This window comes from Pongo pygmaeus, chromosome 15, assembly GCF_028885625.2.
Source record: "Pongo pygmaeus isolate AG05252 chromosome 15, NHGRI_mPonPyg2-v2.0_pri, whole genome shotgun sequence".
NCBI lineage: Eukaryota > Metazoa > Chordata > Mammalia > Primates > Hominidae > Pongo > Pongo pygmaeus.
Genome location: NC_072388.2, coordinates 71,394,825 through 71,413,316, shown reverse-complemented (window position 1 = coordinate 71,413,316; position 18,492 = coordinate 71,394,825). Strand labels below are relative to the sequence as shown.

The window sequence follows — 18,492 nt, the reverse complement described above, 5'->3', positions numbered from 1 at the left end:
GTGGAAATGTGGAACTGGCTGATTTGTTCACATACTCCTGCCCCATGACCCTTTAGTAAGTGGCAAAAAAAAAAAAAAAAAATCTACCAGATGGCTACCAGGGGTACACTCTTTGGTCAGTCATTTAGTAGCCATTATTCAGTGCCTACTATGCCATTAAACAGCAAACAGCTCTCTGGATCTCAGAGAGTTGTTAGAGCTGAGCTAACAGCAAAGTCACAGCTTCTAATAATAGTAACCAATCCTGGTAGGAGGACAGTTATTAATGCAAAACCTTCCCAATTTAGATTGCTAATTAGGGTCTACCTTTGATAAACTTGGAGGGGAAGGAAATAATGAAAGAGAATTTAGTGAACATACAGTCCAACCACTTGAGAAAATATGACAAAAATAAAAGTTTTAGATTTTATCCTTTCTCTCTTAACAAAAAAAGACTTATAATTTTGCTACAAATTGTATAGATGTGACCAAAAAAAAAAAAAACCAAAAACAAAAAACACAAAACCATGACGAGTTGGAGGAAGAAGAAATGCTGTCCATCCTGAGTTAAGCAATGCCTAGGAGGAATCCCTAGAGCTAAGGACACATATATAGAGCAGGTGGGGAGATGATGAAGAGATATTGACATGGCTAGGCTCTGGGAAAAAGGGACAGTGAAGTATGGCCTGCAGCTATGGGAAACTATTATCCAGGAAAACAAACAAACAAACAAAAAACCAACAAAAACGAGGCCTCGAATCTAAAACATTATGGGATTATGGGATATGACCATTAGTCCTACTTTAGAAATACAGTACAAATGCACTAAAGCATTCATTATGAAATCAGAGCCTCTACATGAGAAGACCTGGAAACGGAATGTGAAAGGGGGTGAAGAGGAGAGCATGCTGGCACGCCTCGCTTTGCTACATGCAGTTTCTGAACTGTGATGCACAACAGGGAACCAGGACAGGAAGGATCTGATTAGAAAGGAAAATGAGAAGCAGAGCAGCACTGTGGAGAGGAAAGAAGGAAGTTTGATTCCTAGCAATTAATTAATTAATCTAGCTTTTTTTTTTTTTTCACTTGGAGAAGGTGGGAAGTAGAGAAAATATAAAAAGAGAAATCCTTAATTGCAAGTCACCCAGAGAAAACACATTCAATAGAGAAACTTGGGATGAGTGAAGGAGCATGAAGGTGAATTTAGCCCTGCAGGAAGAAGAGCTTACACCAGGCCAGGTATGGAGGCCCCTTCTTTCCTACATGCTACAGATTCCAGATCTTGGTCTAGATATGGTCACCCTGGCTGTAATGATACCTCTCGTCTTTTTTTTCCTGTCACCTAGAACAGGCTAGGAGAAAGGAGGAGCAAAGACCCCATGGTTTCTGGAATCCCATAAAAGCAAAGTTGTAATGACTTCTGTGACCCTCTTTTTTCCTCCCCTGAAACTATCATTAGACATTAAGTTCACAAACCTCTATTAGGGTATCCAGTCCCTTGCTGTCTTATCCCATTTCATTAATTACATTTCATGATCACTGAGGGTCAGGAGGTGGAAGAAGAACCAGCATCCAATTTCAGGGAGCAGCGGCAATCTCAGATACAGGCAAGCAAGATGATGCTAAAAAAAATCAATTCAGCAGTCAGCTGTGACACACGAATGGCTCCCAGTAATAGGGTGAGGATGAGCCAAGTACAGATGCAGGTACGGAATGAAACATTTTGATCCCTCTGTGTGCAGCAGTGCACTGGGATAGCTGCACTGATTGTGGTGTAAGCTTGCTATGGGTGGAGGGAAGTCTCTGGGGAATCGCAGCCAAACATGGAGACTCTAGACAGTTTGGGACTAAAATGCATGGAGTGTTGCTTCTCAAAGTTGGTTTGTCAAGTGCTATAAGGCTTAGGTGAATAAAAAAGGGACTCCCTTGGGGACGCTTGCAAAGAAGAGTAAGACCTCGTTTATCTGGCAACTTCAAGTATCCAGAGAAAACAAATGAGATAAGTGAGCATAAGAGCCTCTGCGTAGAGGCTCTTAAATAAACACCATGCCTCAAGGTTCAATGTTATTGGGAACAACACACCTCACAAAAAAGACTTTTCACACTTGCTTTAGGATCAAAGCTAATCAATTTGGTTATTTGATTTCCTGGTGTGGTAGTTCAGTTTCAAAAAAGGAGTCTGTTTCTTCTGCCCTTGAATCTAGTCCAGCTTAGTGACTTGCTTTAGCCAATAAAAGGCAACAGAAGTGAGAGAATGCCAGTTGTAATCTGCAAGACTTTTGCATGCTTCTGTTCTCTCTCTTGGAATCCCACTATCCCCATGTGGAAAAGGTCAAACTAGTCTGCTGGAGGGTGAGAGATCATGTTAAGGAGCACTCAACTGTCCCAGCTGAGGCCATCCTAAACCAGCAGAAGCCAAACATGTGAGAGAGCCCAGCCAAGATCAGCAGAGCTGCCTAGCCAACCCATAGCCACATAGAGAAACATGGCTGAGACCAGTGGAGCCAGGTGGCACATAGACATGTGAGCAATAGTAAAAGCCTATTTTTTAAGCTACTGAGTTTTGGGGTGTTTTGTTACTCAGCAACAGCTAACTGATACACCTGGTCTGCTACAGATTGGAAAGCGGGGGTTGGGTAGAGAGGGGGAAGGGTTAGTAGAGACAAGCAGACAAACAGACAACTAAAAGGCAGAAACAGGAATTCAAAGAATATTATCATCTGGGGCCATTTAGGGAAAGGGAAGCAGGGTACCTTATCAGATCCTGACCACTGACAGTTTTAAAGCGTAACAGAAGACTACTGACTCTGAGTCATCTAGAAAAATTAACTGAAATGTAGTGTCCTTTTGTTAGGAAGTAAAGTGGATGAACCATATTTAAGAAAGACTGCCATTAAAAAACAGTTAAAATAGGCCGGTGCGGTGGCTCACGCCTCTAATCCCAGCACTTTGGGGATCACGTGAGGCTGAGGTGGGCGGATCACGACGTCAGGAGATCGAGACCATCCTGGCTAACATGGTGAAACCCTGTCTCTACTAAAAAATCCAAAAAAATTATCCGGGCTTGGTGGCAGGTGCCTGTAATCCCAGCTACTGAGGAAGCTGAGGCAGGAGAATGGCGTGAACCCGGGAGGCGGAGCTTGCAGTGAGCTGAGATTGCACCACTGCACTCCAGTCTGGGCAACAGAGCAAGACTTCGTCTCAAAAAAAAAAAAAAAAATAGTTAAAATAAAAAGCTTAGGGTGTTAAGTGTCATTTATCTGAGACACTCATGTGTGTGTGCAGAGACAATACATTCTGCAACAAAAATTGGGTAACAGCTCAGAAAGCCTTTTGTGTTGCTTCCAGGTGCAAAAGGCAGCCTAGGAAATGCAGTTTGGTTGCCATGATGCTGGCATTTTGGGGACACTTAAGCACTCAGGAAGACAATGGACAGAATATTTGGAACTGGGATGATCTGAGAAATTCTGTGCAAAAGAGCAAGTCTTTTCTCCCCCAAAGCCCCAGATTAGTGATGGCATGTGAGGCAGTGGAAGGAGACATGCAGTGCAAGGTCAGCCTTAGGCAGCCTGCAGAGATCTCTTGTGTGGGAGACTGAGGGGAGACAGAGGGTGCAGGAAACAATTGCATTAGCAGCCTCCCTCCTTGGCCTGCCCTTTGTTTGCTCCTTTAAGCACCATATATCAAGTTCATTCTGTCTCATGCACTTGAATTCTGCTCTCTTCCGAAGCACAAGTAAGTGTCATGCTGGAAAATCATTATTATTCACATTCCTAGTGTGCAGACTGAGTCCCAAGGACTGGACCATGCTTTTGTCATGCATGAAGTCATTAATCCTATAATTTAAATACAACTACTACCTCCCCTCTAAAGAGGTGAAAACAGGCACCGAGAGAAGAAGCCACTGGCTTCATCAGTTAGAAAACAGGAAATGGCAGGGGCAGGTTTCAAACCTTGATGGTTGGTTTCAGACCCATCCCCTAAACTGTCTGTTCTGCCCCTTTAGTTTGAAAAGTTCCCTTTTCCCCTCCCTGCTGGTCTGGATGCACCCTTTAGTCCAACCCTGACTGTAGACATCCCAGAGCCCAGCCTCGCTGTCCCCAGCCCTCCTGCCTCTCCCCCCACTATTAGTTCTCAGAGAACTGGGTGAAAAATGATGAAGACCTTTCCTGGGGGATGCAGTTTCCTGGGGGATACGGAATTGCCACTTATCACCTGGAGCAGGCCCAGGGAAGCCAGATCGAGATGGGGATGTGGATGTGTGTGCCCACCTGAGAGAGCTCAGCCTGCATCTCTGGCAGCTTCTCACCAGCTTCCAGCACCTCCTCCCTGGCCCCATCCTCACAGAGCCACTGACAGGCCCGGCTCCCAGCTGCTTTATCTCCAGCTAACAGGCATCTTCTTTCCCTCCTCCTCCTTATCTGGGGGTTTCCTTGTGGCTCTAATGAAAAACCCTCATGTCACATTGAAAAGTTGCCAGTTATTGCTGCTGGGAATAAAATCTAGCCTCTACCAGGCAGAGACTCATGAAAGCTTCTAGCTGGGCACCGAGGAGTAGCCAGTTGGAATAATCCTTCAATATGAGCAGCCTCTCAAGCATAATTAGATGGTACCAGGTGGGGCCCCTCCCTGACAGCAAGGAAACAAACAAACAATAGGATGGGCCAGACTCCCCGCCTCCACCTTGGTTTCCTCCATTTCTTGGCCTCTCTGCACACCTGCCCTGGAGTCTGCCTACCTCATGCTGACAGGTTCAGACTCTTTCTCTGCATCCCAAAGATACAACAAATTGGATGTGAGCTCTCCGGTCAGCCTGAGTAGCAGGCAATGGCTTCACCGGATCCTGAAAGACCAGATTAGTCCACTTGAAGATTATCCAAAATGTGGATTTCTTGGCTTAACCCTGGAACCACTGAATCTGAATCCCTAGGGCTGAAGCTTGGGAATTTCCATTTTTTAAACCCCTCCCTCACCTGGATTACAGTACTTAGAACCACCAGACCTGAGCAAATAGATCCAAAGAAAGATGCTCCCATATATATGCTCTTATAAATTGCAAACCCTAAAGAGCCTTTCCACCTTCCAAGGCCAGACATGAGCATTGCTAGCACACCGACCCTCAAAGTATACTAGGACAGCCATTTCTGTCCCTAGTTCACAGAGAAAGAAGCTCGTGGTTCCTCACAGGCCATGGATGACACCAAGAGAGTTGAGGCCATGCTGCTGTTTCACTCACAGCCACCTTTCTGGGGCAAAGGAACCACAGTGAGACCTAAAAAGCATTTTCAGAGCCTGGTACTCTGGCCAGAAGCCACACATGATGAGAGAGGAGGTATGAGGTGATTCTGCAGCCTACACAGCTAGCTGAAACGGCGACTCCAGAGTGATCGGTACCTCAGTGTAAGCTGAGTTCCAGCCATGGCAACTTTCCAGAACATTTGCATAGAAAAAGCAGAAGTGTCAGTGATTCTCAATGGGAGTGACTTTCACCCCACCCAGGGGACATTTGGCAATGTCTGGAGACATTTTTGGTTCTCACAACTGTGGTGGTGGGGGGACTACTGGCCTCTAATGGGGGGAGGTCAGGAATGCTGCTAACTATCCTATAATTCATAGGACATTAAGAACACAACAAGGAATTATCTGGCTCAGAATGTCACTAGTGCCACAATCGAGAAACCCTGGAATAAAGACGTGAGCCCAAGTCCAGGGATGTCCTTAGCCCCTGAAGGTAGGGTATTCAATCAGACTCTTTGTTTGGGGTCGGAGTTTTTATACCTTCCATTTGTTGTAATTTATCTAGACAAAAGATGTGAATCAACCCAGGGGCCAGCAGAGAAAGGCTTACAGGCTTATAGGGGGCTCTCACAGCCAGCCCCCTTTAGGAGCTGGGCTTAAAAGACTCGGTTTATCTGACATCCAATAAATACCAAGACCCAACTTAAGCTCCTGATTCCTTCAGCAATTGGTCACTGCTTTAATGGTAGCATATGGATGAATAAATGTTCACTACTGAGCTGCCTGGTTAGATTTATTTCATATAGATTCCCCATGTGGTCTCCCATCTTCACGGAAGAGTTAAAAAAACGGACCATTTAGTTGATAAAATTGAGTCTCCCACGAGTTAACGGAGTGGAACCAGCTACTGGTGCAGACTGAAGCACACACACCGCTGTGGAAGCCAGGCTGGAGGGGCTGAATATTTTCTTTACAGTTGATTCGATGCAGTTCAGTGGTTGATGGCGTGTGGAGGCGGAACTCTTCCCAATGATCCAGTCCCCTCCTGTCTATGCAGCCAGCACCTCAAAGGACACACATAATTTCTTTTCCCCTATAAAGTGAATCTGGGCATTTTATAGCTGAAAAGGGAGCAATTTCTATTTGAATTAATCAAGAGGCTGATGGCAAAGGTGCATTATGTAGCTTTAAAGGACATTCTTCCTTGATTGACAAGGTCCCGTGGCCACCCCCTGTAAAGCCTTAGCAACGGAACATTTCTTGACATCACTCAAGGGGGGTCTGTTATCTTAGTTATACTCACATGGAGCCTATGGGGTTTTCTGCACCCCAGTCTAAGGAATTAACTACAGTCTCACTATTGGCGTTGAACACATTTGTTAACCATAACCCTGTAACATTTCTTCTCTGTTAAATTAGAAGAAAGTAGTAATATTATTGAAGGAAAACATACCTTTCAGCCACTTTGGACATTTTCAAACAATGTCTGTCAATCTGTGCGTTCAAAAATGTTATCTGGGAAAATAGAGAACACGGATGTTAAGACCAAACTAAAATTATTTTTTTCCCCTCGCTCCACAAACCCAAATCCTGCATTTCCACCAAGATCCAAACACCTCCTCTGGCCAGACATCTCTGACTCCCTCAGCTCTGCCCTCCAGCAACTTACTTGTGCCTCTGGACATCCCTATCATACAAGATTCATATTCTACAATTTAGCCTTTGTCTCATCTCCTCCTATACTGTGGTGTGATTTAAGTCTTGCTTTCCAAAATTTAAAGGCAATATATTTTCTACATAGCTTAGCAACAGCATGGACAGGTGAAATGTGCACCATAAATACCTGTTTTGAATAATCCCCAGCGACCCCTCCTCTGCTCCCCTTTCACACGCACGTCACGCCCATGTCCTTGGCATGCTTGACTGGAATCATCAAATAGCTTTTTTTCTGTGTGTTTTTTTTTCTTTTTTTCTTTTTTTTTTTTGAGACAGAGTCTCATTCTGTTGCCTAGGCTGGAGTGCAGCGGCATGATCTCAGCTCACTGCAACCTCCACCTCTCAGGTTCAAGTGATTCTCCTGTCTCTGCCTCCCGAGTAGCTGGGATTATAGTCACACGCCACCAAGCCCAGCTAACTTTTTTCTATTTTTAGTAGAGATGGGGTTTCATCATATTGGTCAGCGTGGTCTGAAACTCCTTACCTCAGATGATCCACCTGCCTCGGCCTCACAAAGTGCTGGGATTACAGGTGTGGGCCACTGAGCCCCGCCAAATAGCTTTTTTTTTTTTTCATACATCCATTACCTCTTACCCATCAGATAATAAACTTGTTAAGGGCAAGCACCTAAAAGTTTACTCCTTTGGGTTTTGCCCTCTAGGAACCAGCAAGGCATAATATAAACAGTAGGTTGTTTTGTTACCAGTAAATATCAGAAGTAAGTAATGTAATTAGCCATTGTCTGTTGACCTGGGCTCCTTATCATGAAAGAAAATAACATTCAACCAAGTAATGCTGAAATGGCATTGGGAGTAGAGCTTTGTTTATTCTTAAACTTTCCTTTCAAATCACAGCAATAAAGTAGACCATCCTGAGCTGGTGCATTCCAATTATAAGGACTGTGTGACATGAGCCCCCTCCTTCCTCCAGCTCCCACAGCGGACTGTGGGATACCCCACTACAGCAGTTACCCCAAGGCACAGGATGACTCATTTATGCCGTTTTCTAATAACTGGTGGAGGAACTGGGTAGAGAATTCTTTCTCTCAAGCTTCCGTGGCTTGTTCACACATAGCACTTAAAGGTTCAATCACCCACAGCTGGGTTCCACTGTGGTTTCCAGGAACTCAAAGCTTGCTCAATCTTCAGAGTTGAACATTTGAAAGGGTTTTTACACTGGCCACATCTCCTCCTGGGAGTGCAAGCTGTCAATTCATTCACCTGTTTCCGGATGTCCTCTTTTGTTGTTTTCCTGATTGGTTGGCTGAGTACATGCACCGGGCTCTGTGCCTGGGACTCTTCAGTCACGCCATACACGGACTAGGAGAAGAAGCAAGCACAGAGGATCATCCACCCACAGAGTTGGAGGGTGGCTTAGGGGTCAGCTAGTCCAATGACTCATCCAATTTCGTGAATCCCCTCATAAGAGATTGGTCTCTGCTTTTATTTCTTCAATGATGAGAATGCTGCCTCTTAAGGCATGTCATCTCATCTTTGGGGTACCACTATAACCCAAATCCTATCTTTTACTGGGCTGAAAATAGCCTCCTTGTATCTCAGTGTTTCTCCAAATATGGTCCATAGACCACCTGCAAAGAATCACCTGGGTGTACTTGGAAAAGACACGTTGCTGAGTATCCCCTAGCCCCCTGGACTTACTGCATCAGAATCTTTGTGGGTGGGTTTGGAAATCTGCACTTTTTATCAAATGCCCCAAATGATTCTGAATAAACAAAGTTCAAGAGCCACTGCCGAAGAGTATGATCCCCTCTACATTTCCGTTGGTCAGCAGATGCCCATCTGGTACAAAACTGGAATGGCAGCATTTCAGGGTTTCCCTTTCAAGTTAAACAGTTTTCTGGCCTAAGTCTTTCCACATGCCCGTAGCTATAGCTACATTTAAAGCTGTTCCTGGTATTACGGAAAGACTAAACACAATCTTTGCAATGGGAAAGAAATGAAACACTGAAGGGCATTCAATGTGTAGTCAAAATCATCAAAATGCAGAAGGGCTCAGATAAGGTGGATGTGACTCCATGAAATTCTGTAATGTTAGAATTATGGGGCTCTTGAAGATGAAATGAGGACATTTTAGGACGAACATTTTAAAATATAATACACTGGATATTGTTAAGTCAGCGAAGAACAAAATATGTAAGTAGATTAAAGAAGTTTATATACATACGCCATGTCTAGTGTGTGTGTGTGTGTGTGTGTGTGTGTGTATGTTTTTTTTAAATGCATACATGAGAGAGAGCTAATTGGTCATCACAAGAAATAGGAATGTTTGGGGACACATCTCCACTCTTTGGAATTTTTTTTGAGATGGAATCTCGCTCTTGTTGCCCAGGCTGGAGTACAATGGCGCGATCTCCGCTCACTGCAACCTCTGCCTCCTGGGTTCAAGCGATTCTCCTGCCTCAGCCTCCCAAGAAGCTGGGATTACAGGTATGCACCACCGTGCCCAGCTAATTTTGTATTTTTAGTAGAGACGGGGTTTCTCCATGTTGGTCAAGCTGGTCTTGAACTCCCGACCTCAGGTGATCCACCTGCCTTGGCCTCCCAAGTGTTGGGATTACAAGTGTGAGCCACCGTACCTGGCCCACTCTTTGGAAATTAATATTACAGAGTCTGGTCATGCTGTCCTGCAATATTGTCCCTGGTGCTGTGGAGAGGGTGTGATGTACGAATCACTGGGGAGTCTGAGCACGGCACCCTCCGGTATGCTGTGACCACTACTCCTTTGAGTAAAGTGAAACACAAGCGACCACTGGGTCATTCACAGTTGGGCAAGATGGTGGTTTGAGTTTGGGTGATCCAGCTCTATCCAAAAAAAAAACAAAAAAAAACATAAAAAAGACTTTCATTTGCTTCTAAGTATAAAGCTTGCTTTCACCTGTGTGCTTTGCCACTTCTTGCTCCTTTTGTTTCCTCCCCTCCCTGCCACCTCCCCAGAGACAACTGCAACTTACCCTTCAGAACACCTGACCCTCTTTCAGGAAGCCCTTGGGAAGCCCCCCACCCCCCACCCACTCCAGTTCTGGCTTAGCTGCCCTTCCTGGGCTCCTCAACTGTCCTGTACCTCTCCTAACACAGCACTCATGGCCCTGTTGCCTGTTGGCTTGTTTGACTCCCTGCCAGGCTGTGGGCTCCATGAGGACCTGCCACTGTATCCTAGCACGAGCACAGCGCCAAGCATGCATCAGCTGCTGATTCAATATTTGTGAAACGGTTATGGTTTCAAATGACAAAAGGTGGTAGAATTACACGTAGCAAATTACTATTTGAATAGTACTAGAACTGGAAGGGCTATTCACATCAGGAATTTTTAACTCAGCTAAACTAGCGAACCTTTTTAACCTTTTGTGGATTCTTCAAACGTCGACATTTTCGGATATCCATTTCTGTTGTGTTCACACAGCCTGGCTGAGAAAAAAAAAAACACATCATATAAATTACTACGTGAAAATTACACTTCCAATTTAGCCCAAGTCACACCATCAGGACCCATCTTTATCTTTTTCCATTACAGACAATGCATGATTTTTTTTTCCATTTTGCCATGATATGTTTTCCTCTGTGGAGTTCTCATACAATCTAGAAAAGCTTACCTCATAATCTAAGGATGATATACAGAGGGTATAGTGCACAGTTTCTAAGAGCAAATTAGCTATTCAAGTGGCAAGACAGCATCAGGCACAGCCCTTATAAATTTTTTTACATACTTAACCATTTGAAAAAGACTCCACAATATCAGGACGAGTAGCTATTTATTTTTTGCTTTTAATCAAATTTTAAGAAGACCAATAATTTTTTAGTTCCATTTCATGAGGAAAATGCAAGATTTGTTTTAATAACGTGAAATCAGAAATACCGTGAAACCTCATTATTTACAAATTTTGCATTTGTGAATTTGCCTGCTTGCTAAATTTCGTTTATAACTCCTTACTCGGTAGTTCTACCTTGAGTAGCCTGATATGCATGTTTCCCACTGAAATTGAACAAGGTGACGTCCTGCCTTTTTGTTTCAGACCCGTCTATTTAGGGCTAATTTAGTGCCAACTTTTCTGCATTTTTGTACTTTTTGTTGGTGACTTTGCTGTTTAAAATGGCCCCAAGGACAGTGCTGAAGTGCTGTCTACCGTTCCCAAGCAAGAAGGCTCTGATGTGCCTTAGAAGGAAATAAACGTGCAGGCATGAGCAATAGTGCATTGGCCATGAGTTTAATGTTAATGAATCAATGATATATATTACATAAGGTGTCTTTACACAGAAACACATTGAAAAGGTTATGTATCGATCAGCTGATAAAAATGTTGTGGCCACAGGCTCACAGGGATCTAGCTTGGTAGTTCCCACAGGAGTGATGCTTCAATGTGCGCTAATTCAGTGTTTGCAAAGACTTTATAGAACATAGCTGCCATGGATAAAAAGAATTAACTGTATTCGACAGAGAATAGTTTAAGATTCAGAGCTGAATAGCAGTGGAAATGGAAATTGTTAATTTGGGGAATGTAAACCTTTGGGACCCAAAGGTCTTTTGGTGGAATTCCCATAGCTTCTCCATTTGCAATTCCATATTTTCATGAACGAATAATTTTTTTTTCCCCAGAGGCAGAGTCTCGCTCTGTTGCCCAGACTGGAGTGCAGTGGTGCGATCTCGGCTCACTGCAAGCTCCGCCTCCCAGGTTCACACCATTCTCCTGCCTCAGCCTCCCGAGTCGCTGGGACTACAGGCGCCCACCACCACACCTGGCTAATTTTTTTGTATTTTTAGTAGAGACGGGATTTCACCATGTTAGCCAGGATGGTCTTGATCGACTGATCTCGTGATCCACCCGCCTCGGCCTCCCAAAGTTCTGGGATTACAGGCGTGAGCTGCCGCGCCCGGCCGAATGAATAATTTTTAAAAGGTGGAACTTACATGTATTCCAGAAAATTTACTGAGATTATATAAATGAATGGCAAAACCAGTTCCACAAAGCTCAGCGATTTTCTTAAGAATGAGACATCTGGTGGCTAAAGACGGTCTTTTCTTTATAGAGATAAAAATGAAAAATTAAGAAAAAAAAAATCTAGAGAATTGAGTAGTGTTTTCTCACCACAGGCCTGTGGACATCCCAAAAGGCTCGTTCTTGACTATCCAAAATTTTCCTTTCTGTCTTGTCTTTTTTCCGGTCAATCCTGAAAGAGTAAAGAGGGGAAGGAAATAAGAGGCTCTGTATTCTGTTTTCCCTTCTGACACTTACTCCAGCGTTTGCTCCTGTTTCTAGGGGCTAAGTGAACACAAGGCCATTGGTACATGCATGGTGCCTGCTCTCTGCAGAGCTGTGAAATAGGGGTGTATAATTCCCCTCCGAAAACCTCAGGAATTCCACACATGGTAAGAGAACTTGTTTTAGGCTAGATTACAGATTGCCATATATGTGTAATGAACATGGTAGCCTAAGGGAAGAATAAGAATGCAGCTGTTCATCTGAAGTATTAAGATTTGGATTATTAAAAACTGAATTATCCATTGATATGCCCCCTCATCAAAAAGGATACTGCATATACAAATTATAAGATAGAATATAACCACAATCTTGCCAGTGTTCCATGTTCAAATTTGAAAGTTTCCTTTAGATTTAGAATCAGTAGAAAGAAGTGTCTTTAAAATGCTGCAATTATGTGTTTTATAAGTCACTTACACCATCTGGCTTTCTAACGGCAGAATAATGGCCTTAGCATGAGACAAGATCCAGGAGGCAAATATCACTGGCCTCAGCTGGGGGAGACACAAATTGCAAGAGGGAAATTGCAGGTGACAAAGACAGATTCTTATTGTTCTGATCTGCAGCATAGATAAGAGGTTTTTTCTTTTTCTTTCTTTTCTTTTCTTTTTTTTTTTAAAAAAAGCATGTATTACTTCATTTTATTTCTTCAAGTAAAAAGCAACTCAGATTAATTGCTGTGTAACTCCTGGGTCTCGGCTCTCTTGGGAACACTTTATTGGACTGAAATAACCCATAATCACCCTGTGATTTTTGTGATAATTACTGTGTACTTAGGTGGCCCACGATTATAATGCAATCACAGAGTTAATCAAAAAAGTTAATCGAGAAATACCATATATTTATGAAGTAACAATTTCCCCTCTGTTTATAACTTGTGATGCTGTTTGATTCTGGAAGAACAAATTAGCGTTCCTCTTTGCTTTCCAGTGGCTTCTGAGTACATAGGCACAATTCTGCCTTAGTCCAGTTGAATCTCAGCTTCCATCCCACCTACTCTCCCACCTTCACCTCTTCGGGGGCACCCAGTGCCTGGTGCCTGCCTATCCCGGGGGCTGCTGGGTGGTCAGGAGGTGGCTGGCATCATGGACAGGAGAAAGGCAGAGACTGCGGGGAGAGGGTCACAGCAATGGCAGTGTACAGGCCACTGGACCAGATGGCCTCAGGTCACTTCCAACTGTGACCATAGCTGTGATGAGTCTACACCCACACAGCCTGAGACCCAGCTCCAGGCCATGGGCTGCAACGCCGCCCAGGAATGTTGCTCTGAAGACTCAGCGGCTGCTCACATGCAGGTGGTACCCAGAGGAAACACAGTCCCATTCTCCCAGCTTAGCATCCCTTTCCTGCTCCTGTCCCACTTCTCCTGTTAACTAACCATCCTGGCTAACCTAGACATCATCCCTGGGAAGGACAGGGGAGATCCAGATCCAATCATTATGTTTCCCAGAATTAAATGGATCTGGTTGACAACCATGTTTGTGGGGTGGGGAACACAGAGTACCCATTCCTCATGTTTCCTTAGAGAGGAAGAAATGTCCACTATGTATCCAGGAGCAAAAAATCTGGGAAAAACCCTTCCAACTTTTTTCTTCCTTTCATCGCTTGTCCTTTGTGGAGGAAAAATGACTTAACTAATTGGTAGACTTGAAAGAAGAAACTGAGAAAGTTCAGACTCTCCCTCTCTGGGCCCCCATCTGGGTCAGCCTGTGCTCAGGATAGCAGCTCTCTGCATGCAGAAAACTTACAGGGGTCGCCTCTGCCCTGGTGGGGTGGGGTGGAGATGCTGGGGAGAGGAGGCCTATAGATACACACCTCTGTCCAGGAAGAGCAGGTTTAATTTGCACCTGGGGCCACATATCCAATGTCATGCCCTATAATCTTGATTTTTTTTTTTTTTGTTTTTTTTTTTTTGAGATGGAGTTTCACTCTTGTTGCCCAGGTTGGAGTGCAATGGCACGATCTCAGCTCACTGCAACCTCCACTTCCTGGGTTTAAGCAATTCTCCTGCCTCAGCTTCCTGAGTAGCTAGGATTACGGGCATGTACCACCATGCCCGGCTAATTTTGTATTTTTAGTAGAGACAGGGTTTCACCATGTTGGTCAGGTTGGTCTCGAACTCCTGACCTCAGGTGATCCGCCCCCGCTCGGCCTCACAAAGTGCTGGGATTACAGGCATGAGCCACCATGCCTGGCCTTACTCTTGCTTTTAATTAATATAATAATCTGGTATTTTGGACTCCAACTGTCTGACTTCTGTGCCTTATTTTTCTATTGGTTCTGAACTCCTCCCCTGTCAGGGAGAAGAAGACGGGGGCTACTTGTTGTTCTTCCTAAAACTCCAACCTGCTTTCCTATGAAGACAAAATCTACAGTCCAATGGGTAAAATGGGATTTCAGCCTTTGAACACAGAAAATAACTGGAAATCTCTTGGGGAAATAGGTACACCTTCTCATAACCAGAGTTCTACCTTTGGGAGGATCTCCCTTGTCTGCTGAAACACATATTTCTGAAATTGTTTTAGAGTAACATTGGTTATGAAGATGAAACTTATCCATCCTGACCTTAATTTCTACTCAGTTGCTCTCAGGCCCTATTAGAAATACTAACGCCATCTGGAAACTTCACTTTGACAATCCCACCTTCACACCATTTCCAAATTCCAGAGTCTTTTCCTCTCTGAAAAGGTCTCTATCAAGTTCACCTACTTTACTTGTGCTTCTGCTTGCATAAAGATGAATTCCCACTTCCTTGCAAAGGCCCTCTGGAGTCTTGCTAAGTTTTCCTAATGAGAAATGAAAATCAACAAGAAGGCATTAATCATCGTAAATTAGCACATTGACACCTATGCTTATTATAAGGCATCCATCAATTTTGGTTACTTCCAACAAAATAGCAAGACCTGCTTTAAATCCCCTGGACATATATCCAATTTGACTTTGCACCAGACCCTGCTGTACAGAGCTGAACTATTAATATTCATTTACACACCCATTAAGTCTCAGGTCTCTATGATTCACCTGATTCCTCTCTTCATATGTGTTTTACAAGAATGCAACTCACACAGCACTTGTTGCAAAGGTTGCTGAAAATAGGGAAAATTGTCTGTGGCTATTGGGGAATTAACGAGTCTTTGCCACCTGTTGGTATCTCCAGGAGCAAAACCAAGGCTGGATTTCTCAGGACTCGTCTTCCAGTGGGGAGCTGGGAAGGACACAGGAAAGGAGAACCAAAGGGACCTGGCTTTCATGCTTTTTCTAATGTCAGGATTCAAAGTGGCCGAGGCTGGGTGCGGTGGCTCACACCTGTAATCCCAGCACTTTGGAAGGCCGAGGCAGGTGGATCACCTGAGGTCAGGAGTTCGAGACCAGACTAGTCAACAGGGTGAAACCCCGTCTCTACTAAAATTACAGAAATTAGCTGGGCATGGTGGCAGGTGCCTGTAATCCCAACTATTTGGGAGATCGAAGGAGGAGAGTCCTTGAACCTGGGAGGTGGGGAGGTTGCAGTGAGCCGAAATCCTGCCACTGCACTGCAGCCTGGGCAACAAGAGTGAAACTCTTTTTCAAAGAAAAAAAAAAAAGTGCCCCAAACGGAGTGTCTACGTTTGTGATGTTCATGAAAGAAAAAGCCAAAAACAGAAAGAAAAGTCACTGAGGGTTGCCATTAGAGAAAAAGAAAAGTATTTTCTCTAAGTCTGTAGAGTTACCTAATGGAACATGAGGACGGGCGGCGAGGAGGGGAGTTTGACAGGCGCCCTAATGATCCTCCTAATTCTGATGAATGCAAGGCTGGAGCCCACATTATACTATGTATTTTCATAGAGCTCATGCCAACACTAATTGATTACCCTCACTAATGGATTATTAATATAAAAGGAGCTTCAGTTGGAGAGTACCACACATGAGCTCACAATTATCACCCAGGCTTGGTGTGCAAGTACTTCTAAAAACTGTCTTTTTGACTCTTTCACTGCTCATAGGAAACAAAACTGGTAATGCCTAAATGTCAATCAACTGTGACACAGTCATAGTACAGAATTCTAGGCAGCCATTAAACACAATAACGTAGATTATAGTTACTGACATGGCAGGGACCCCGAGATACCTACAGTATAATGACTGTGGAAAGAGAAGCAGCTGCCACAAGAATGTTTATGTTATGATTCTAATATAGTTTTGTAAAGAAAAAAATGTATGCATAGAAAAAACTTAGGTGGGGGGAGTCACAGCTTATATTCTCTCCTTTCTTTGCTGTTTGAATTTTTGTTTTTGTAAAAAGAATATATAATCAGAAAATTTATAAAAAATTATTGCATTTTGGAAGCAAAATGCTTTTTTGGTTTTGAATCATTTTTGTGCAGAACCTCAACCTGAGAGCGCATCTCAATGCCATATTCTTTTTTTTTTTTGAGATGGAGTCTCGCTCTGTTGCCCAGGCTGGAGTGCAGTGGCACGATCTTGGCTCACAATCTCTGCCTCCCGGGTTCAAGGGATTCTCCTGCCTCAGCCTCCTGAGTAGCTGGATCTACAGGCATGTGCCACCAGGCCTGGCTAGTTTTTTGTATTTTTAGTAGAGACGGGTTTCAGCGTGTTAGCCAGGATGGTCTCGATCTCCTGACCTCGTGATCTGCCCGCCTTGGGGATTACAGGCATGAGCCACCACACCTGGCCTCAATGCCATATTCTTTACAAATACCAGAGCAGAACATTAAGGGACAAGAGAAGAGAAATTGAATCAAATACAGCAGGAGTTGATGCTGTCTGATTTCTGTATGGGACCTTTTTCTAAAACATTGAAAATATGGGGAAGAGACACACAGGAGGGAGGGGCCCCAGGCTTCTACTGTCTGGGCCTTTCCTCAAGGTTGTGTTAAGGAAGTAACGTCATCATGTCAAAGCTACTTGCACTGGGTGCACAAAGAGTACAACAGCAGTCTTTTGAAGGAGGGGTGATGTGACTGCTGGGCATTGGGGCAGACGGGCACGACTGGGCTCCCAGGATGTCCAGAGCCACAGAACAACCAGGCCAAGGTTTATCTGGGGAGATCATAATGTTCCAACATATGATCATCTGATAATGCAAACTCTAGCCACGTCCCGAGGCTCCGGACAAACTGCTGCACTGCTTCTTCCTCTTCTGCCCCCCTGCACCCCACTCACAGGTCCACGATGCCAGTGGGATCAAAGAGGTGAAGGACCATGCACATGTCCTGCTTCCCAGTGGTATGCACATTCACACTTGGGCTGTAGAGAGGGGAGCGATGGCCCAGCTGGCTTGGTAGGCTTGGGAACATGAACCTAGGAGAGGTAAGGCCTGGCAGAGTGGAGCCTCACACTTGTTTTGAAAGACTGAGGCAGTAAAAGCAGGAGGGGCTTTGGAGGTGGGTGGGTCTGAAGATGCTGTTAATGCTGGACTATCCAGGGAAGGATTCTCTGCTGCCCTTAATGTTGCCCCTCCTTCCATAGCTGCTGGCCCTTCAGTCATTCATGGCTCAGCAGCACATCCTTTGGAAGACATATAGGGAGAAGGAAGTGGAAGGTATAAGAAAGTTTAGCCAGTTTCTCCCATTCTCTGTGACCCATGTACAGTTCAGTTTGGGGGAAAAATTTTGCAACCAAAAGTTAAAAAAAAAAATTAAATGATCTATGAGTTTTCAAGTGCTTTGGTTTCTGGGCTCTGTCAAATGGGAATGGACCCAAGTTTGGTGGTGGGCCCTCTAATTTTTGCAAGAAGTCTCATCTTATGAAGAAAGATAGAGGAGGAAGGTAAGAAAGCTTGGAAGTAGATACCTCATGTGACATACATCTTGTCTTATTTTCTGAATTGAATTTTACCCTTAGATTCTGCCTCTGTTACCAAGCACAGGAGAGTGGGTATAAAGGTGCAATTTAAAATTTTAATTTAAAATGTTATTATGTAGTAAATTTGACTTTTTTCCTTTTGTACAATTCTGTAAATTTTAACACATGTATAGATTCATACAACCACCACCACAATCAGGATACAGAACAGTTCCATCACCTTCCAAAAATTCCCTACCCTATCCATAACCCCTAGCAATCATTGATCTGCTTTTCATCATGATAGTTTTGTCTTTTCAAGAATGTCCTATAAATGGAATGACTGGCTTGAGATTGGTTTCTTTCACCCAACATAATGTCCTTGGTACTCATTCAAGTGGTTGTGTGTATCAACAGTTCATTCCTTTTTACTGCAGAGTAGTATTCTATTGTATGGATGTACCACAGTTAGTTTAACCATTCAACTGTTAAAGTGCAGGCAG

At 44.0% G+C, this 18,492-nt stretch overlaps 1 protein-coding gene across 21 annotated transcripts in view; it reads right to left on the bottom strand.

The window, feature by feature from the left end:
• The window catches only part of RGS6 (regulator of G protein signaling 6), a 636,900-nt gene that overhangs the window by 81,323 nt on the left and 537,085 nt on the right, over nucleotides 1-18,492 (bottom strand). For all 21 annotated transcript variants that reach the window (XM_054448764.2, XM_054448775.2, XM_054448762.2 and 18 more), the window contains 5 exons: nucleotides 14,915-14,991; nucleotides 12,035-12,116; nucleotides 10,284-10,358; nucleotides 8,154-8,252; nucleotides 6,671-6,732 (listed from right to left, as the gene is read on the bottom strand). In XM_054448764.2, the coding sequence (XP_054304739.1) occupies nucleotides 6,671-6,732; nucleotides 8,154-8,252; nucleotides 10,284-10,358; nucleotides 12,035-12,116; nucleotides 14,915-14,991 (395 nt within the window). The remainder of the gene's footprint in view (nucleotides 1-6,670; nucleotides 6,733-8,153; nucleotides 8,253-10,283; nucleotides 10,359-12,034; nucleotides 12,117-14,914; nucleotides 14,992-18,492) is intronic.